The sequence below is a fragment of the Cibotium barometz genome, chromosome 15 (assembly GCF_041138505.1).
Source record: "Cibotium barometz isolate CiBa-2024 chromosome 15, ASM4113850v1, whole genome shotgun sequence".
NCBI lineage: Eukaryota > Viridiplantae > Streptophyta > Polypodiopsida > Cyatheales > Cibotiaceae > Cibotium > Cibotium barometz.
Window position 1 is genome coordinate 19,279,933 of NC_141060.1, and position 23,165 is coordinate 19,303,097.

Consider the following 23,165-nt stretch of genomic DNA (forward strand, 5'->3'; position numbering starts at 1 on the left):
GCTATGGCATCGCATGGTGAAGTCGTTGGTTTGCATCTCCCTCATGGCAAGCAATTGGTTGCTCAAGCCCTTGCCGATGACACTTTTATGTTTCTCATGCCCATGGTGCTAGGCAAACCACAAATGGGGTACCAATGCATGAGAAAAAGACGGGCTACATTCTCAGCTATGGCCGTATGCTTGCATGGGATGAGCATGCAGAACTTATTGAAGCGATCCACAATGGTAAAACACTGAGTGTTACGAGATCCAATGGATGCTGGCAGAGGTCCTACAAAGTCCATAGAAATGTCGATGAAAGGTCTATCGGGGATAGGCAAAGGTTAAAGTAACCCAGCCTTTTTCGTATATGGAACCTTAACTTTTTGACAAATCTTATAGGCTCGAATATGTTAATAAACATCACGTCTTATTTTTGGCCAATAAAAGGACCGTTCCAATTTCTCGAGGGTGCTGTTGATACCTCTATGTCCTCCAACTAAGGAGTCATGAGCATCATGAAGAATCGCTTTTTTCGAATAACACAGAGACGGTTCTTGTAGAACAACCAACCGTTCTGCACTGAGTAATGGCCAAGCTCAGAGGTGAGGGCCAAACTGTATTGAGTAGCAATGTCAGGGGAATCGACATATTGACCTTTCATGCTATCTAAGTTCTTCCCAATGATTTCAAGAATGGTGGACTCCTGCATGGTCTGGATGCTGGCCTTTCAACTAAGAGCATCTGCAAAACTGAGTTATGCTTACCAGGGATGTACTCGATCATTCCTCCAAATTGTTAGAAGATCTGACTCCATCTGGCTTGCCGATCACTCCACTGGGCACTTGGCATGGTTTAAAGCCACTTAAGTGCTTTGTGGTATATTTTGATTGTGAAAACCTATCCATAAAGGAATGGCTTCCAATGTTTGAGTGATGTGATCACACCTAAAAGCTCTTTGTCATAAACCGAATAATTCTTTTTGGTGGCATCCAACTTTCTATTGTAGTAGGCCACATTACTAGCTACAGTAATGTGGCCTACTACAATAATTCTTTCTGTTTATTGTCCTGCTGAAGAACTGCACCTATGGCTACATTACTGGCATCAGTAATGACCTCGAAAGGTTCATCCCAAGATGCTAACTGCAGAACATGCGCTTCTGAGGCTGCTTTCTGGAGTGCACGGAATGCATCAAGCACCTTGCATGTGACTATGACTTTTTGTCTACGAGTTTTTATCCCCTTGAGCAAGTCGGTGAGAGGTGCTGCAAGGTTGGAAAACTGGTGAACATGAGTGCTGTAGGCTTGGCAAAGACCTACGAAAGAACGGATCTCTTGGGCGGTCTGAGGGATGTCCCAATCCAAGATCTCTTGAACCTTGGAGGGGTCCAATCGAATCCCAACAGCCCACGTATTGAGCCTCTGTTACACCGAAGATAGACTTTTTGGCATTTATGTAGAGCCCATTATCTCGCAAAAGTTGCAAGACTTTCTCCACATCTTTCTCATGCTACTCCGCAATGGCTAAGAATATAAGTACGTCATCAAGAAATATGAAAACACGCTTACCAATGAGGACTGTAAAAATCCTAGACATTATTTTATTGAAGGTTATGGGTGCATGGGTAAGCCCAAAGGACATGACTACAAACTCGTAGTGACCACGCTTTGTCCGGAAAGCTGTTTTTGGAATGTCAGCTTCAAAAATGTGGACCTAATGGTAACCACTCTTGAGGTCGATCTTAGTGAAAAACTTTGCACCGTCTAAACGCTCCAAAATGTACTCAATCCTTGGCATAGGAAACTTATTCTTAATAGTGAGTTTGTTTAATGTCCAGTAGTCTACACAAAGGCATGTAGACTTGTCCTTCTTTTGGACAAATAGAATGGATGTAGCAAATGGTGAGGAAGATGGCCGAACGAATCCAGCTCAGAGGAGCTCAAATAACTGCTTTTCTGGCTCGCCCTCTAAATTCTTGGAAAGACGATAGTGGAACTTGCTAGGAGGTTCTGATCCAAGAACCAAATCGATATGATGGTCCTCAGGACAGGATGGGGGGAGACTGGACGGGAGATCCTTCCTAAGCATAATGTCCTGATATCTAGACAAGAGGTCTGCTAACTGTGGGACTGGAGATAAAGATGAGATAGCAGCTACTGATGAGATAGAGGCTGTTTGAGCACGAACGTAAAGCAATGCTCTTTCTGCTCCCTTGCGGATAGCTCGTTGGGCCTAGAGATGAGAAATCAACGGGATGCCAAGAATGCTTCTATCCCCACGAATCATGACGGGCTCAAGAAAACCTTTACAGATAGTAAAAGTGTCCTGCTCCCAATCGGGAATAGACTCACACTGACGAAACCACTGGATTCCTAAGATCATGTCACACCCCAAAAGAGGCAAGACAATGAAATCTCATTGGAGTGAGGCCTTTTAAACTACAACGGCAAACTATTGTGCCTTTTGAGATATGTGGGTGCGGAGACCAAGTGTGAACTCGTCCACATCCAAATGATATGGCACTAATGTATAGCTCATTTTGGTAGCCAACTAGGGAGAGATGGCGTCCCATGTCAAATAGAACTACAAAGTCACAAACTAGCGGCTCTTGGCAGAGCCATAAGCTCGGATGAGGCTTTTCTGTGCAGCATCGCTCTCACCCTCCTACTTAGCATCAAATACCACGGATAGCATAGGATGCATAGAAGGTAAAAGCTAGCAAAAGAAGATGTGGCAACTATGGAAGAAGGTGTTTTGGAGGCTTGCTCCATTTGCCATTCCTGGCAATCCTTCTTACCATGCCCAATGGTATGACAGAAAAAACATATGTTCTCAGACTGTTGCTTCCTTTGCTCCTCTAGAGAAAGATAGCCTCTAGTGATGCCTGCTTTAGCCTTTTTCTCGGGGGTTTTCTTAGACTTGGATTCCTTATCCTTCTTACCTCCTGAACTAGAGCTAGAACTGTTGTCCTTCTTAGCATCTTTAGAAGATGCATTACCTTTTCCCAGTTGCGAAGCAGATTGCTGCTGCTGGGGTTTGGTACTAGACTGTGGTTGCTTAGGCTTGCCTCCATTCATCTTCATTTCTTCATTTTGAGCCAAAGTCAAAACCTAGTCATATGTGCTGGATTCAAAGTTACGAACTGTGAACTGGATGTTAGGATCTAATCCACGAATGAATTGATCCATCTTAGCCTGCTTAGATAACCCTAACTGTTGTGCTAAAGTTATAACCTTACCGGAAAACTGAAGCACGGGTGACCCGTTTTGTCTAAGTCCATAGAACTCATCTGCCAGGTTGGTCAAATACTGGGGAGGGAGAAATCTAGTCTTAAGGTCATGGACAAAGGTATCCCAGTGAAAAGCAATGACACCTATGGTTGGATCTGTATGAAGACTAGACCAATGCTGCCACCAACCAAGTGATTGCCTCATCCATAAGGTGAGGAGCCGCTACGTGGACTCTATCTTGAGAATCTGTGATCCTAGCTAAAGGAAAATGAGCATTAAATTGATGAATAAAATGATTAACAGCTAAATGATCACAGTTACCATCATACTTACTAAAGTTCGGTTGAGTTTAGATGATGGTAGTCGATGTCGCGGGATTCTAGTTGGTGGGCAGCATCCACTATCCTTGCACCTGTAGATGGCTTAGGGACTGCTATGAAAAAGGTCTCTAAGAGGCATACATGAAAGGGAGATAATTGATACGTCGCCTCAAGTCCGTAACCTTGCTTTTGGCTACCATCTGCATTTTCAATGAAAGAGGTGATGAATGTCAATGATTGATGAGTGGCCTCTCTAGACATTATCAAATTGTCTTGAAGCTGCTTCACCTCGAGAAGAAAGAGCCCATGCATTGCTTACCAAGTTAATAAATTGTGATAAGGCTCAAAACCTTCTCCAAATAAGCAATGACATCTACATGTGATCTCAACATAGGCAAGGCATTTTAGAAAGCAATGCTCCTCCATCTCAATCTCGCCCATCACACAAGTGTCACATGTTGCGAGCACTTCGTTACTATGAATCTCCAAAAGCCATGTCTCACATCTCAAACTGTGTTAGCAGACCCTAATCTGACCATCACAATCTTGTAGGATGTGACATGTGCCTTTTTAAATACCTTGGTCTTTGAATGAAACCATCAAGTCCTTGCAAAATTTGATCTTTACTGAAAAATGAGATGGCTCAATCAATGTGCAAAATACAAAAAGATGAAGGATGTTCCATGCGGATAATCCCGTACAGATCCTATTGCTGCAATCCCTTTTTTTTTGGAGGGGGGGGTGCATGGGTGCGGAGATCAAGGTTGTGGTGTAAAGATGGTAATTTATCTATTTGGATGTCTTTGGACATGAGCCCCATCTACTAGTTCTCTAATACCACCCTGCCCCACTCCTTGCCAACTGTATAAATGAAGCAAGTGCAATCCTACGTAGACGGTCACCTGGAAGGGACCAAGATAAGTGAGTCTAGAAAATTGCATCAACAGTTCAACTTCATAAGGTGAAGCGTCAAACTCTTGAAGGATGATATCATGTAGCACTAAACTTGCTTCATATGAGCCTAAAGAACATCATAATCTGCAGACTGCAAGCATTCAATCCTTGCACAATACTTTTGGGCAAAGGTCAGGTCCCAAAAAGGTGGCCCAACCATGGAGTCAAACATTAAGCACTTTGTTAGTGGATCATGAAAATAGGCTTGGAAACATTCTCTCTCTCTAATCGTGCAAGAGAACCATATGCCTTGCTAGGGCGAACTTTAGCCGTCTTTCTCATGACAAAACACAAAGCAAAAAAAAAAAAAACCAAGTATGTGTAGGAGTCCACCTCTATTTGTTCCCTCTTATATGTAAATTCATGTTTAGTCAATCTCACCCTAAGAGTAAAGGAAATCAACACCTTTGCATTGCTTAGGTTTACCTCCAAATCCTTTCACTAACAAAACAACACTAGTGCACCCAATTTCTTTTGAAGCCCTTCCACCAAATAGGAAATCTACACAAGCATGCAGCGCAATAACAACACAAGCCAATTCCAAAAGAGAACATTGTTGGGTATTTTGGAGTTAGTCTGGAGTCTAGTCAAGTGTCCTTTGTGGTGTGAACACACTCTTATTTAGGGTCAAAATATAAGGCCTTGGTGCCTATAAATGTTGGATTGTGTTCAGCTCCAGCATTTATCCCATTTATTGCACCATTTATGTAGCATATTTATCTGATGTATTTTACTTAGTCATGGGTATTTTTTCCCACATTTTTAGGCAATTTTCCATTTTGTTCACAAAAAAGAATTGGCCATCAATTCTCCACACCTCGCACGCCACATCAAAATGGTGTGGTTGAACGCAAAAACAAGACTGTTCAGGAGATGACCCATACCATGCTTTCTTCTTCTGATCTTCCTTCCTCTTTCTGGGAAGAAGCTGTGACCACTGCTGTCTACATCATTGACCATTCTCCCCCAATGGGGCTTTGCTAATATGAGACCGGAGGAGGCTTTTACACGACAGAAACCTTCAGTTTCACATCTCAAGGTTTTTGGCTATGATGCCTATGCTTGTATCCTTGATTCTGTCAAGTCCAAATTTGATCCCAAATCTAAGTGCAAATTCCTTGGTTATAGCCCTCAATCCAAAGCTTATGGATTATGGGGTCTAGAGACGAAGTCCTTAATGATTTCCTACGATGTTCACTTTGTTGAACCCTCGTCCAATGATTCCCGACTTCACCCTGAGCTTACCATAGAGATTCCTCATCCTCCTGCTTCTTCATCTTCTTCCCCGGCACCCCCACTCCCCTAGGCTTCTCCACCCCCAGTTTCTTCACCCCAAGTTTTTCCGCCCTCAACTTCTCCTACTCCTCCTACGTTTGTGCGACGGAGGATTGCCCCTAGGCCTCCCTGATGGCTAGAAGCCATTGTTCGTGACTCATCTCTCAGATATTGATCTTCATCAGCTTGTTGACTCCTCAGCAGCACCTTTTACACGGCCACAGAGATTACAGCAACTTCGTCATTCCTATAACCTCACCTTAATAAATAAAGTAGTGCAGTCATATGAGTCTACTATTGAGATGTCAAGCTCAACATGAGCTGACACTCACGAGGCGCCTCCATGACCATTCGACATTTATATCACTGGCGGGTTTGGTAGCTTGCACCGACATATCTTCGCCAGAGATTCTACAGCTAGACTATACCGACTAGTCCACTATACTGCACCCAAACTATCACAACCACTGACCTTACTTTGCATACATACACCCAATGGTAACTTTGAGACCTCTTTGCAACACACAAGAGTGTCTGCACAACCAATCGCCCTTCCTATAGTTCCAAAAACAGAGTTTTGCAGAGAATCAAAACTTACCCGCAGTGCTTGTGAACGATTGTGAACTGAAAAACAAAGGTCCAGACGCGCCCGAAACATGTTTTTGGCCGAAAAAACTTTGTCCAATAGGACGTCATAGTTGCCCTGTAGCTTTCCTCCCGCGAAGAAAGCTCCTCAATCGGAGTTCGTTTGTCGGTGCCTCCCAAAGAGCTCTCGACAAGGGTGTAGTAGCCAACACAAAGGGGGAAGAGTAGATAAAGCTCTTACCTCGTACCGCTTCCTGTGCTTCTTTTGCTTGCTGCTCAGCCCTTAGCATGAACCAGACTCTGATACCATGAAAAGATGCAGGGGAGAAGAGAGCTTGAGCTCTTGCAAGCACACACTCTCACACAAACCCTAGAAGAGAGCACACAAGGTGGGAGACTGAAAATTCTTCTTCTTCACACAACAAAAAAGATCTACAAGGACGATAACGTGACTAACACACATAATAGAGTATATACAAGCGGTCCATAATGTGAACATGCTAAGAGGAGTGGGTAGATGTACCGCTGCAGAGAATATAGCAGTTTGTGCAAGTCAAGCAAGAGTGCTGTTGCTGGTAAATTTGTGTTGCAAAAAAGATGTCAAATGATGGAATAAACCAGATTGTTGTAGAGAAGCTTAACAAGAACAACTTCCATGCTTGGAAGGTGAACATGAGGAGGCACCAGAGATTAAACCAACTGCTGCATATACAGGATGCCAAGTCACCTAAGGAGGCTTGAGACACCTTGGTGAAACTGTATGAAACAAACACCAAGGCATGAAAAATTCAATTGAAGAATGAGCTTCATACTGTGGAGAAGAAGAATATGTCCGTGAATGATTATGCTTTGAAGATCAAGGGCATTGTGGAATCCCTTGCATCAATTGGTATTTCTGTGGATGATGATGATAAGGTGGAAGTGTATCTGCGTGGTCTCGGGTCACAATACAAGGCGTTTAAGACGTCTATTCAAACTCGGGAGAACATTCCCAACTTCACAGATTTGGTGTCAATGTTGATCATTAAAGAGAAGAACTTGGATGAAGATCAACAGTCTTCACAAAACAAAAACAGTTCATAGCAGCAGGCCTTCTACACAAGTTCAGGTAGAGGACGAGGTAGAGGTCGTGGACGTGGCCAAGGTGATGGCCGAACAGGTAATCAGAATTATGGTCAGCAGCAACAACTGTCCCAAGATTCACAACAACAACATATAGGTGGAAGAGGCCAGTTTAGAGACAGGGGAGTCAACGAGGTCGTGGTAATTGGCAAAGACAGCATAATGATACACGAGACTGTTTTTACTGTGGTAATCCTAGGCATGTGCAGGCAGATTGCTATAAGAAGCAGAGTGACATGCAAAATGGAAAAGTGTAGCAAAACAACTATGCATCCTCTAGCAAAAATAATGAGGATAATGAGAGGTTGTTTGTTATGTAACATGTGGTTAATATTATGTCTCGAAATGTAGCAGCATGTAAGGATACCAGCCCAAGTGTGAAGGGGACAAAAGATTTTAAAGAAAGGGACAAAAGGATTTTTAAGTTTTATAAGGTTTTTGAAACCTTTGATAACTTAAAAATATTATTTTATTGGAAGCATGCATTCTTGGTATCTGCTTTTGCTTTTGCCGTTTTTGAAAAGCGAATCGCCTCTTTATAAAGGTGAAGGGTGGAGCATGGCGTATGGTATTCCTGGAGCGATCGCGCTGGCACGTGGAATATACAAGCGCATCACCTTGGATGCAGGTCACCGTGTGGAGTGGGTGCTCCTGCGCATATGTGTGGTACAGATGGGCTGCGTATGGTTGTGCAACCAAGCGGGCTGTTGCCAATCGAGCAGCGAGGCGGGCTTCAGGTGGAAGGCTGCACGTGTGAAAGACCAGGCGGCTGCGCCTATGGGCTGCAGCCAAGCTGAAGGAGGCGCCGAGGGACTAACAGCCAAGGGGTCTCTCTCTCTCTCTCTCTCTCTCTCTCTCTCTCTCTCTCTCTTCGCGAGCAGGTGGGGTTGCAGGAAATACACAACCGAGAGACCTTTTTCTCTCTCTCTTTCATCGTGGATTGCTGGCCTTGTTTACGAGATTGGGATACAGAGGATCAAGTTAAGAGATGCACAGGATGATATTCTTGGAAGAGATGTGATGTTGCTCTTCGTCTTGGACTTATGTGTATTTGCAGGATGGCTTGACACGTCCTCTAACTTTCTCTCTCTAGGTTTTGGCAACCGTGCTTTGATGGTATATCTGTCATGGAAACAAACATTGGTTTTCAAGAAGAAACAGGACTTTGGTATCGAGGAAACAATCCTATGGTTTATGGATACAGGTCTATGGTTTATCAGATACAGGTCTTTGGTTTCATGTGGAAAACATGTCTTTGGAATTCATGTGGACAGGTTCTAGTTTTCTCGAGGTTACATGCAAGCTATGACTATAGGAAGGACATGTGGTTTGGTGCAGCCCTATTGCTGTTTGGGAAAGGGTTTGTGGGATCCATGGTAGAAATGGAGAAGACCTTTTCAAGCTTTGAGGGATCCTATTGGTAGAGGATTCTACAAGTTGTACTTTGTACTCAAATTTTGATCAAGTAAAGAAATACCGCAAGGGGCACCACTGCGTTTTGGGGCCAATCGGTGTCCTTGTACTATTTGCCGGAGCACTCTAGCTCCCCCTGTTTGTTTCCTTTTCCAGGTGCCCATGGGTGATGAAGTGTTTTGTGTGCGAGTGTTTGTTTCACCGCCCGTCAGATTTCTAAAGGCCAGTTTCATGATTCCATCGCCGGGATATCGTCGACTTTCTCAAGGAGGCAAGGCCGTGGTTGTCACATCAAAAGCTTCAACATGTGGAAAGTGGAAAGGAAGTGCAGGAGGCAGTGCAGGATTGTGTATGTTACGACCCTGTGTTTTTCTCTGGACAAGATGCAGGTGTGCACGGGGACATGGTGGACAGTGTGAATGGCATCAGGTGGGAGTCAAAAAGGGAGCCCATATGTGGACAACCCCATGTGTGAAAGGGGGGCAAAGGAATTTTAGCTTAAAAGGTTTAAAAACCTTTGTAATCATTTATAAAGCTTTTCATTAAAGAAACGTGGCCCATATGCTAATTTGGGGGCCACGTGTGCTTTTTGGGAAAGAAGAGGGGCTGGCAAGCAAGGAGGCGCCTATCCCTACAGCAGGCGCATGTGCTTTTGGGGTGGCTGCGTAGAAGTTGGCTGCGTGGAAGAGAGGAGAAAACAGGCTGGTTGGCTGCGTGGAGGACAGCGGTACCGTGCAGTAGCTGTGAAAAGGCTTGTACAGATGGGTACGGGTGCTGCAGGTTCAGGCGCCTATTGTGCAGATGCAGATCTGTACGAACAGGTACATGCAGGCGGATAGGGACAATTCTGTCCAGCAGGTACAGGCGGGTCTGAGGCTTGAGCAGCTGAATCGCTTTGGCTTGTTGGAAAGGGCAACAGGCAGGCTGTGCTTCAGAAGTTGAAGGCGCAGCTGAATATCTCCACCGGCATGCTTTTGGGAGAGTAACGGGCTGGCTGCTGTGCTGTGTTATAGAACAGAGACACAGGCCTTCCTTCTCTCTCTCTCTCTAGCTCTTGGAAGATGCGTTTCTTTCCCTCCCTTGCCTGCTATGAAACGCCCAAAAGCACTAGTGCTTTTTGGAGGGGGCGTGTTTTTGCAGAAGACAAGGGCTGGTTTTTCTTGACACAAAGGTGGACAGAGGTTGGTTTTCCATGAACATAGACATCATGTCGATGGCGTTCAACTGATGGAACTTTCAGCTTCTCTTTGCTTTTGGTTCGGGACTGTTTTGGGACAGTCTATGGGCTGTTTTTGTTTGGCTGCAAATTCAGCAAGGTACTTGGGTTTTTGGCTGCAAGTACAGGTCTTTTGGTTATGTTTTTGGCATGGGAGTGATGCAAGCTCGCATGGCTGCGTGCTCATGGAGCAGATTGTTTTCTTCCTGCTAGAAAGGAACAGTGAGACCTACAGTTATGCACATCTCTATGTTGCCAGATGTTTCACGAGGGAACAGGCAACTAGATGTATGGAATCAGGACAGAAGTTTCAAAGGGAAACAAGCCTAAGGGTTTCATGTGGAAACAGGTCGTAGGTTTTCTCGAGGAAACATGTTATGTGGGTTTCTCCAGGAGATAGGTCACATGCAGGCAGAAGGTACAGGAATGGACACATGCTTGGTACAGCCTTGCTACTGATTAGACAGGGGACAGGGAATCCATGACAGAGATGGATAGTACCCTTGGAAGGTAGAGAGGGTTTGTACAGGTGTGTCAACTGTATTGTATGCTGTGCTGTGATGCGAGTTCTCTTTTGAGAGACAGTTTGGGAGTCTGTGTTGTGATGCAGAAGCACTGGATGTGTCAGGGTGTGATGCTGTTCATAGTGTGAGAGGCTATGGATGGTTGTGGCAGCCTTGATCATGGGAGAAAGCTTCTGTATGCAGACTCAATGTGAGAGAGTCTTTCGATGTGAACAATGGCTGGATTTATCTCTGGATGCCGTGTGGACAGGAAGCCAGATGCAGGTTCTTTGCAGGCTTCAGGAGTTCTATTGGGACGGCTGAATTACCAGCTTTATATTGTAATCAAAGCTCTTATAATCAATTAAAGAAATACCGCAAGGGGCGCCACTGCGATTTGGGGCCAATCGGTGTCCGTGTACTATTTGCAGGAGCACTCTAGCTCCCCCTGTTTGTTTTCCTTTTCTAGGTCCTCAATGGTGTTGAAGTGTTTTATGTGCGAATGATTGTTCCACCGCCCTTTTCTTTCTGAAGGCCGGTTTACAAGGTTCCGTTGCCGGGACACATCGTCGACTTTCTCAAGGAGGCGAGTCCGTGGTTGCTTTGGTTGGGACAATCGCCAACTTTCCTAAGGGGGCGAGCTCGTGGTTGTCTCATGAGAGTCACATCAAAAGCTTCAACATGAGGAAAGTGAAAAGGAAGTGCAGGACAGAGTGCAGGATTGTGTCTTTGCCTATATGAGGTGAAGAGCAAGAGCAGAAGATGAAGTTCAGGAGAAAAGACACCAAGGACAAGAAGTAGTCGGCCAGGAACAAGAAGCAGTTGAAGTGTTATGGTGCAGGAGATGCGTTGAAGGCTATGGCTTTCGACAGTTTGTCACCGGTGGTATCTTCATAGAGGCTTCATGGGTTCGGAAGACAGTTTCTTTCTATGTTTAGCAGTGGTGATCTACTATGCTTCATCGAGGACTTGTGCTTATCACTTGGGTGGAGTGCAAGCAGGTTTTGGGTGCCTGAGGATGTATCAGACGACGCTCAGATGGAAGTGGAGGAACTTGACGAGGTTCTTATTCCTGAGCATATACTGGCACACAAGGAAAGAAAGGTACAGGGTAAGGTTTCCCGTCGCTATCCTGTGAAGTTCAAGAGCTGTTCACTGATGGATACGAAGTGGATGGAGGAGGTTCACTGATGGATGCGAAGTGGATGGAGGAGGGTGACTTAGCAGATTCACCTCAGGAGTTGCAGCTTTATCTTGATGCCTATGAGTTGGAGTCGACTCTTGTTACGGCTCATTCAGGTTCAGCAGAGCATAGGTCTGGAGCATTGCCTGATGCTCAAGAGGGGGGTAGCACCTCCGCTCCCTTGTTGTTACAGACAGGCTCAGTTGTTATCTAGGAGTCGCTTGGTGACATCTTTGTATTCACCCGAAGGTACTGAGGCTGACAGTACATCTGCTTATGGGACTTCTATGATATTGTGTACTAGTCACAGGAGATGGTGGTTGAGTAAGGTTCACAGTCGCGCGCACCTGGAGCTCTAACTGCAACTATGGATAACTCTATGGAGGACATAAGTCTTGCGAGCAGTCCTAGAGTTGGTTTGGTTCATGGAAATATGGATCGAACTCTATTTGTGCATGTATGCATACACTTTTTGAGGTAGAGGTATTTTTGTATTCTGGTGCCATTGGATCCTGGTACCATTGAGAATGCATTGGGAAATACTCTGCATTGTGTCGTGTGCTGCATATATGTTGGTATGATACATCAAGTGCTTTATTATGTTCATGGATGCACCACTGGGTGTAACTCCTGCGGGATGGCCATGAAACATATGTGGGAAAGTACTTAGTGGATGTAGTGTTTGGATGCATTGAATGCTTTCATATGTTCATGTTGTACCTTCAGTCATGGGTCCTGCGGGATGTCCATGGGCGTAAGGCTTGCGAGCAGCCCTTAGACTGTTACTTTGGAGTAGGTAGAGCATTTTGAGGAGCATATTGTTTGCTAATGCATGTATGTGTCATGCATATGTGTGTCATATGTAGAATGATGCATGGTTTTGTTTTTGGCTAACACAGTTAACGTGTTTCCATTTGATTTTAGACTTTTGCTGTAGGTTCTGAAGGAACAAGCAAGAGGACAGTGTGGCTTATTGTGCAGGATGATTGTTCTATCATCCAGATGCATTGGAAGGCCATTGTTTTTGCCATATGGGGTGTCTTTGCTCATGAGATGCTTTACTGTGCCATTGAGTGCAATCGAGGACGCTTGCCATTTTTCAAGAGGGGGGTATGTTACGACCCTGTGTTTTTCTCTGGACAAGATGCAGGTGTGCACGGGGACATGGTGGACAGTGTGAATGGCATCAGGTGGGAGTCAAAAAGGGAGCCCATATGTGGACAACCCCATGTGTGAAAGGGGGGCAAAGGAATTTTAGCTTAAAAGGTTTAAAAACCTTTGTAATCATTTATAAAGCTTTTCATTAAAGAAACGTGGCCCATATGCTAATTTGGGGGCCACGTGTGCTTTTTGGGAAAGAAGAGGGGCTGGCAAGCAAGGAGGCGCCTATCCCTACAGCAGGCGCATGTGCTTTTGGGGTGGCTGCGTAGAAGTTGGCTGCGTGGAAGAGAGGAGAAAACAGGCTGGTTGGCTGCGTGGAGGACAGCGGTACCGTGCAGTAGCTGTGAAAAGGCTTGTACAGATGGGTACGGGTGCTGCAGGTTCAGGCGCCTATTGTGCAGATGCAGATCTGTACGAACAGGTACATGCAGGCGGATAGGGACAATTCTGTCCAGCAGGTACAGGCGGGTCTGAGGCTTGAGCAGCTGAATCGCTTTGGCTTGTTGGAAAGGGCAACAGGCAGGCTGTGCTTCAGAAGTTGAAGGCGCAGCTGAATATCTCCACCGGCATGCTTTTGGGAGAGTAACGGGCTGGCTGCTGTGCTGTGTTATAGAACAAAGACACAGGCCTTCCCTCTCTCTCTCTCTCTAGCTCTTGGAAGATGCGTTTCTTTCCCTCCCTTGCCTGCTATGAAACGCCCAAAAGCACTAGTGCTTTTTGGAGGGGGCGTGTTTTTGCAGAAGACAAGGGCTGGTTTTTCTTGACACAAAGGTGGACAGAGGTTGGTTTTCCATGAACATAGACATCATGTCGATGGCGTTCAACTGATGGAACTTTCAGCTTCTCTTTGCTTTTGGTTCGGGACTGTTTTGGGACAGTCTATGGGCTGTTTTTGTTTGGCTGCAAATTCAGCAAGGTACTTGGGTTTTTGGCTGCAAGTACAGGTCTTTTGGTTATGTTTTTGGCATGGGAGTGATGCAAGCTCGCATGGCTGCGTGCTCATGGAGCAGATTGTTTTCTTCCTGCTAGAAAGGAACAGTGAGACCTACAGTTATGCACATCTCTATGTTGCCAGATGTTTCATGAGGGAACAGGCAACTAGATGTATGGAATCAGGACAGAAGTTTCAAAGGGAAACAGGCCTAAGGGTTTCATGTGGAAACAGGTCGTAGGTTTTCTCGAGGAAACATGTTATGTGGGTTTCTCCAGGAGATAGGTCACATGCAGGCAGAAGGTACAGGAATGGACACATGCTTGGTACAGCCTTGCTACTGATTAGACAGGGGACAGGGAATCCATGACAGAGATGGATAGTACCCTTGGAAGGTAGAGAGGGTTTGTACAGGTGTGTCAACTGTATTGTATGCTGTGCTGTGATGCGAGTTCTCTTTTGAGAGACAGTTTGGGAGTCTGTGTTGTGATGCAGAAGCACTGGATGTGTCAGGGTGTGATGCTGTTCATAGTGTGAGAGGCTATGGATGGTTGTGGCAGCCTTGATCATGGGAGAAAGCTTCTGTATGCAGACTCAATGTGAGAGAGTCTTTCGATGTGAACAATGGCTGGATTTATCTCTGGATGCCGTGTGGACAGGAAGCCAGATGCAGGTTCTTTGCAGGCTTCAGGAGTTCTACTGGGACGGCTGAATTACCAGCTTTATATTGTAATCAAAGCTCTTATAATCAATTAAAGAAATACCGCAAGGGGCGCCACTGCGATTTGGGGCCAATCGGTGTCCGTGTACTATTTGCAGGAGCACTCTAGCTCCCCCTGTTTGTTTTCCTTTTCTAGGTCCTCAATGGTGTTGAAGTGTTTTATGTGCGAATGATTGTTCCACCGCCCTTTTCTTTCTGAAGGCCGGTTTACAGTGTATCTTTGCCCATATGAGGTGAAGAGGAAAAGCTAAAGATAAAGCTTAGGAGAAAAGACAAGAAGGACAGGAAGTAGTTGGCCAGGAACAAGAAGCAGTTGAAGTGTTATGGTGCAAAAGATGGGTTGAAGGCTATGGCTTTCGACAGTTTGACACCGGTGGTATCTTCACGGAAGCTTCATGGGTTCAGAAAGCAGCTTCTTTCTATGTTTAGCAATGGTGATCTACTATGCTTCATTGGGACTTGTGCTTACCACTTGGGTGGAGTGCAAGCAGGTTTTGGGTGCCTGTGGATGTATCAGATGAGACTCAGACGAAAGCGGAGGAACTTGATGAGGTTCTTGTTCCCGAGCAGATACTGGCACATAAGGAAAGAAAGGTACAAGGTAAAGTTTCCCGTCGCTATCTTGTGAAGTTTAAAGAACTATTCACCGATGGATGCGAAGTGGATGGAGGAGGGTGACTTAGTAGATTCACCTAAGGTATTGCAACTTTATCTTGATGCCTTTGAGTTGGAGCCGACTCTTGCGACGGCTCATTCAGGTTCCGCAGAGCTAGGGTCTGGAGCATTGCCTGATGCTCAAGAGGGGGGTAGCACCTCCACTCCCTTGTTATAGACAGGGTCAATTGTCATCTAGGAGTCGCTTGGTGACATCTTTGTATTCACCCGAAGGTACTAAGGCTGACAGTACATCTGCTTATGGGACTTCTATGATATTGTGTACTAGTCACATGAGATGATGCTATTTCTGGAGTTGGTTTCCTTTGGAATAGCATGGTTTGGTTTAGCTTAAAGTCTACAGCAACCTGAGCTAACACTTCGAGACTCTATGAAGGGCATAAGTCTTGCGAGCAGTCCTAGAGTTGGTTTGGTTCATATATGGATTGAACTCTATTTGTTCATGTATTTATACACTTTCCGAAGTATTATTTTATTCTGGTGCCATTGGATCCTGATACCCTTGGGAATACATGGGTAATACTTTGGATGTGTCAGGATGAGATGCATGTATATTGGTATGATACATCAAGTACTTTATTATGTGCACGGATGCATCACTGAGTGTGGCTCCTGCGGGATGGCCATGTGCGGAGTGGGTAAAGCATCAAGAGGGACATATGTGGGAAGTACTTAGTGGATGTATAGTTTAGATGCATTGAGTGCTTTCATATGCTCATGTTGTACCTCCAGTCGTGGATATCCATGGGTGTAAGGCTTAAGAGCAACCCTAAGACTGTTATTTTGGAGTGGGTAGAGCATCTTCAGGAGCATATTGTTTGCAAATGCATATATGTGTCATGCATATGTTTGTCATATGTATAATGATGCATGGTTTTGTTTTTGGCTAACACAAGTTACGTGTTTCCACTTGGTTTTAGACTTTTGCTGCAGGTTCTGAAGGAACAAGCAAGAGTTGTTTGTCACTTTGATGTGACAGTGTGGCTATATTGTCCATGATGATTGTTTCATCACCCAGATGCACTGGAGGGGCTTTGCTTTGGTCATATGGGGACTCTTTCTTTATTGGATGCTTACTGTGTTAGTGAGTGCAATCGAGGACGCTTGCTATTTTTCAAGAGGGGAGTATGTTACGACCTTGTGTTTTTCCCTCTGGACAACAAGCAGGTGAGCACGGGCACGGGCACGGGCACGGGATGGTCAGTGTGAACAGGCATCAGTTGGATGTGAAGGAAACTCATGTATGTGGCCAACCCAAGTGTCAAGGGGACAAAAGGTTTTAAAGAAAGGGACAAAAGGATTTTTAAGTTTTATAAGGTTTTTAAAACCTTTGATGACTTAAAAATATTATTTTATTGGAAGCATGTGTTCTTGGTATCTGCTTTTGCTTTTGGCGTTTTTAAAAGCGAATCGCCTCTTTATAAAGGTGAAGGGTGACACATGGCGTATGGTATTCCTGGAGCGATCGCGCTGGCACGTGGAATATACAGGCGCATCACCTTGGATGCAGGTCGCCGTGTGGAGTGGGTGCTTCTGCGCATGTGGGGTACAGATGGGCTGCGTATGGTTGTGGCAGCCAGGCGGCTGCGCAACAGGCAGCCAGCCGGGCTGTTGCCAGTCGAGCAGCCAAGCGGGCTTCAGGTGGGAGGCTGCACGTGTGGAAGACCAGGCGGCTGCGCCTATGGGCTGCAGCCAGCAACGAGAGCCAGGCGGGAGACTCTCTACTGGCAGCCAGGCGAGTGCCAGGCGGGCTGCATGTGTGGAAGCAGCCAATAGAGACATATCCAGGCCACTGTTGGGCTAAACAGCACGACTCTCTCTCTCTCTTGGAAGGAGGCGAGCTAAAGGAGGTGCGAGGGGCTAACAACCAAGGGGTTTCTCTCTCTCTCTCTCTCTCTCTCTCTCTCTTCGCGAGCAGGTGGGTTTGCAGGAAATACACAACCGAGAGACCTTTTTCTCTCTCTCTTTCATCGTGGATTGCTGGCCTTATTTACGAGATTGGGATACAAAGGATCAAGTTAAGATGCACAAGATGATGTTCTTGGAAGAGATGTGATGTTGCTCTTTGTCTTGGACTTATGTGTATTTGCGGGATGGCTCGACACGTCCTCTAACTTTCTCTCTCTAGGTTTTGGCAACTGTGCTTTAATGGTATATCTGTCATGGAAACAGGACATTGGTTTTCAAGAAGAAACAGGACTTTGGTATCGAGGAAACAGGCCTATGGTTTATGGATACAGGTTTATGGTTTATCAGATACAAGTCTTTGGTTTCATATGGAAAACATGTCTTTGGAATTCATGTGGACAGGTTCTAAATTTCTTGAGGTTACATGCAAGCTGTGACTATAGGAAGGACATATGGTTTGATACAGCCCTACTGCTGTTTGGGAAAGGGTTTGTGGGATCCATGGTAGAGATGGAGAAGACCTTTTCAAGCAGGGAGGTGTCGTACAGGTGTGCCTTCTCTATGGAGTGCTTTGCTGTAATAGCGAGAGTTCTTATTTGAAAGTCCTGGGTGAAAGCTTTGAGGGATCCTATTGGTAGAGGATTCTACGAGTTGTACTTTGTACTCAAATTTTGATCAAGTAAAGAAATCCCGCAAGGGGCGCCACCGCGTTTTGGGGCCAATCGGTGTCCTTGTACTATTTGCAGGAGCACTCTAGCTCCCCCTGTTTGTTTCCTTTTCCAGGTCCCCATGGGTGATGAAGTGTTTTGTGTGCGAGTGTTTGTTTCACTGCCCAGCCGTCAGATTTCTGAAGGCTGGTTTCAGGACGAGGAGAAGAAATAAGAGACTCAAAATAAGCATCAAACCTCTCTGGTAGCTTGGAGAGAAGCCAAATAGCCATATCCTCTATAGAGATATCCTTGCCACAAACAGTAAGCTCATCCCAGAGATCTTTCATCTTCGAGATGAAAGCAGATAAAGATGATGAAAAGGCAGAAACTGATAAGTTCATAAGCTGCTTTTCCAACGCCAAAATCCGACCCGGAGACTTAATCTCATAGAGATCTGCAAATGCCTTCCAAACTTCCTGTGCAACATCTGTTGCACGCACATGAGAGAGAACAGAATCTTGACAGTTCAACATCAAAGAGGAGAAAACACGATGATCATTCACCTGCTAAATATCAATCTGTGACTGAGTCACACCACCGGAAGCAAGAGTGAGAGGGGTAGCATTGGCATGTGTAACAAGCCAATCCTAGAGATCTACGCCACGCAAGGCTGATTTCACCTTCACCTTCAACAAAGTATAGTTGGAACCATCCAACTTTGCAGACTCAGAGAACATATGAAGTGTAGTCGGGACAGCCATCACAAAAGCTTGGGCTCAATCTCAAAAATATGCACAATCTGGGAAGGAGTGTCCACCACAGATACCAAGGTTGCCACCAAAGCCCGAACCACCACAATACCCCCTCTGCAAAAGGGAATGTCCACTGGAGAGGAAAACACAGCCAAAGAGGGGCTACTGTCCTGAAAAAACAGGCCGCCTAGTTCCAAACTCCAAGTAGAAGAAAACGCTGATGAGAAACTACCTCCAGGCTGTAAGCGATGAAGCCAAAGTGAAGGGAAAGCAATTAGCAGTAGCTGTCCAGAAAACGCAGCATCTAGAGGGGCTGCAAATGTGAGAAAAACGCAGAGGTGAAGGGGCTGCAGATAGGGCTGAATCTGGGGCAGCAAAGGGAATCGTTGAACCGGGAGTGATGATACCATGAAAGAGTGCACAGAGCGGAAGCAAATAAGCACTAGAGTGTGCTGAGGAGAGAGAGAGAGAGAGAGAGAGAGAGAGAGAGAGAGATATGGAGCAACTATGCTGAATATACTGAAGTGATACAATCCCAAGCAAAAGACAGAAAGAGTCTCATAAGTGAGGGAGCAAAGGAAAGACTAGGCAAGATGGAAAAGTGACAGGCCAGCCCACCTATTTATAGGTAAGAAGGGCTGGCCGACTGGACATGCTAGTACTGGCCGATTGGACATGATATAGCTGGCCGACTAGGAAAATACATCCAGGCTAGGAAAAATCCCATAAAAATATATAAAAAAGGGGTGGCCAACTGACAATCAAGGGCCATGAAAAAGGGACCAAAAGGACACCAAACATGGGCAGAAACTGGGGATGAATGTGCTAACACAATGGCCAGCACACACAACCTACTGGCAATGAAAGAAGTGCAGAGGCCAATATCTGCCATTGAACAACGAGCCTATGAGCAAACATGGCATACATTTTCTAGTGGCAATGAAAGCATACATACAACACTGACAACCAAAAATTTTAAGATTCTTTTAAAAAAAGGCATAATAGCAATGGTGATCACTCAAGTCAATGCAGCATAAACCGCAAACATGGCAGTAGATGCAAAGTTAAGGGCAAGCACGGCATACATACATACTCCCACGGGCAACAGGAAGAAATACTATACAGCAATAACTACCCGTCAAGAAAAAGCAGAATGAAAACATTACATACCCCACTGGCTATGACGACACCGGTGACCACGGGCACCAGGGTAGCATAAGTCAGCCAAGCTTCTCGCTTCAAGGTCATCAAATAAGCAAAAACTGCAGTGAAGAAGGGAGTTGTTGCCCCTACGGCCTGGGTGAAGGAGACAGGCAGAAACCTCAATGAAATGTTGCCGCTCACCACAGATGCACAGAAGATGACACTGAGGGCAGAAATCTTGCAAAACTGGACGCGGGAGCGGATGGCCTGCATCGGCACCAGCTTCATCCAGGCTATGGCGATGTAGCTCAGCAGGGCGCATGCCGTCATGTGGCACATTGTGAGGAAGATGGGGTACCTGAAGCCATAGTTGGAGAGAAGGTACTTGTTGAGCAGCAGAACCCCTATGTTGGAAAAGTACCATGCCCCTATTAAGCCCCCTGTGAATACTTTGCCTGAGTTCTTACTGCTGCTTCCGATCGGTTGTGGTAGAACGAGTGGCAGCAGGTGATTGCCACTGTTGTTGTTCCCGCTGATGATCCCCCCTACTCCTTTCTTCTCCTTCCCCTGTGACAGAGCTCCTGTCATTAGCATGGCTATGGCTATGGTGATGGAAATTTAGGGTTTGATGTGACTATGAAGATGGCGATTAAGGGTTTTCTGGTGCTAAGGTGATGAGAATTTGGGGTTCGCTGTAGCTAAAATGATAGCGATTTACGGTTTTCTGTCGCTATGACTATGACTGTGGAGAGCTAAGTTAGCATAACGCAGCAGGAACTACAGACTGAGCAATGGCGATGGCGATGGCGGTCTGCTGGCTTGCTCTAACGTACCACTGTCCGAGATTCCATGTCTTCACACGGTACTCCGGACGACTCGCACAAAGGGTCCATTGACATCCTCTTGAGTCTTTGGCAAGCTCATGCTCGGGGAAATGGTGACTCCCCATTCGTCTTGTAGTGCCTAACCCTTTTGACCAGTGACTAGGTGTGCTAGGTGTGCATGGGCTTTGGTGTCCGGACACAACACATCACAATGATGACTACCTTCACCTTAGACGTGGTTCAAACAAGGACGACGGAAACGTGTGTGCATTTGAGGTTGTGGCGTGCGATTCACTAAACGTCCACACTTATGGCCTCGAGGGGTCGACCAAGCGAAGGACATCTCCTCCATCTCACTATTGGACAACAAAAAGTTGCAATTAGTGGGGTTTTGAACCCAAGACCCACCACAAACTGATGGCCTTCCGTCTCACTAGCGGACAACTTGGTGATGCTCCAGGACCCACCACAAACTTTTAAGAACTCTAACCACTTGGGCTATGGCCATTTAATGATGGAAAAGGGTGTAAGTCTCCTATTGAGGCTTCCATTGATGTGTGTGAACTACCATGGAGTTCGTCCACTCTCAGCACCCACCTTTCACCATCCCCATCAAAATCCACCCTTAGAAGGAAACCCTTTGCCAAGGCTCTTCCACCCCTACAAGACAAGAAAGGGCGTTCAAGGACTACCTTGACCCTCGTAAAGGAAGCCCTCTGCCAAGGCTCTCTCACTCCTACGAACATAAATAGAACAAGAATGCATGGATAGACTTGCCAGAAGTGACCAAGGATGCATGGATATACTTGCCACCCAGTAGTGAGCAAAAGAACAAGCAAGAGGAAAGGCCAACAAAGGATTTTCCTCGAGGAAGAGCCATTCATCATCATTGTTGTGAGAGAGTAGAGAGCACCTCCAATCTATGAAGCTTGGGCACTCTTTGTTCATTCTACCCCCCTCCCCCCCCCCCTTCCTTCGACTAGCATTCACACTTCAACTTACAAGTGGTGAAGTGTAATCTATGTCGCATAGTCATTCTCTCCTTCCAACAACTTGTCCTCAGGCAAAAGAACAAGCAAGAGGAAAGGCTAGCCAAAGGCTTTTCCTCAAGGAAGAGCCAGTCATCATTGTTATGAGAGAGTGAGAGAGATAGAGAGAACCTCCAATCTATGAAGCCTGGGCACTCTTTGTAGCAAGCCTTCATTCTACCCCTACCCCCCCCCCCCTCGTGCGGTCCTTCGACTAATATTCACACTTCAACTTACAAGTGGTGAAGTGTAATCTATACCACTTAGTCATTCTCTCCTTCCAACAACTTGTCCTAGAGCATCTCGTTCATTAGGGTCATAAAATTATCTCACCCTTTTTAGAATTAGTCGTCCCCACAAATGCAAAGGTAGTGCCTATAACTTAAAAAATGATTCAATGAGCACTAACTCCACAATCTAGGGCTCTTGCTATAAAAAGGGAGTGCTTGACACTAGCAAAAGAGTTAGTCATAACATAAGGTAGCTCAGATTATTATGAGCCATGGGTGAGTATTATAAGTCATGGAGTCCTTAGTGATTTGAAGGAGCTAGTTAAGACTATTGGACCCTTGGAAGTCTATGTTGTCATAAGCACAGTGTGGTCACGTGCGGTATGGGAAGGTCACTCCAAAGTAATGGTTGGGATGTTGGTGAGCTATCTTATTAGAGAGTGAGCGTACGAATTTCACCCCTTTGTTGTCTGAATTCCTGCAATGCATGTTGGCAAAGAAGTTAGGTAGCATGAAAGGGTCAATCATGTTGTAACTTGGGTGATCGAAAAGAGGAGTGGTTGTTCATGATTAATATATTTTCATTTTTTGTTACACGCCCCTAGGCTTAGTAGATGAGGCTGACAAGTAGCCCATTATTTGGAACAACCTTATCAAAGATGATATTTGCTGACTCTTGGGTGCAACTGGATATACGCAGTTGGCCAGTGGTGGTGGCTAGGCACAACAACAGTAATACTTGCATAGAAGAACTTTAAAAGTCTTCCAAATGATTAGAGAGAGGCTACCTAGCATCTCAAAGGGAGTCACCGACATTTCGGCACAAATTGATGCAGTTATACCTAACCACTTGATCATTGTGGTACATTATTCGATGAGAAATCACCATTTGTGGTTGGGGATTTTCTATAGGATAGGTCCCTTCACGTGATTGGATTTCCCGAAACCAAAGATGGTGTACATGTGAACACACTTGGCTCTGTGATTCATCGATCATGCTTAATGGTGCCTATGGCCACATGGTGGATGCCCTATCAGAGATATCTACATTGTTGTGAGTGGGAATGAACTAATCTGACTAAACCCATGAGGAGCATACCTTTCTTTAGCTATTGTATGTGTAACACCATGTTGCTCATCATTCATGGACAAACCTAGAGAGTTCCCACTCTTAGACCTGACTAGGAGGTGTATGACATGACACCCCCATTCTAGAGGAGATTCTGACAGACTAGCACTCATACAGGAGGAGCTAGGTATCCTACTTCTTTTATGGTTGTTTCTACGTATTGGGTTAGTAGGTTGCCCCCACCAACAACGAAATCAATTTTTGTTGTGGAGACCTCTTATCTTCGATGC

General features: G+C 45.5%; 1 protein-coding gene across 2 annotated transcripts in view; it reads right to left on the minus strand.

Annotated features, from left to right (window-relative positions):
• Positions 1-20,658, minus strand: part of LOC147631033 (putative sugar phosphate/phosphate translocator At3g11320) — a 45,669-nt gene extending 25,011 nt beyond the window's left edge. For both annotated transcript variants that reach the window (XM_086809364.1, XM_086809365.1), the window contains exon 1: positions 19,752-20,658. In XM_086809364.1, the coding sequence (XP_086665490.1) occupies positions 19,752-20,318 (567 nt within the window). In that variant the 5' untranslated portion in view covers positions 20,319-20,658. The remainder of the gene's footprint in view (positions 1-19,751) is intronic.
• Between the last annotated feature and the right edge of the window lie 2,507 nt (positions 20,659-23,165).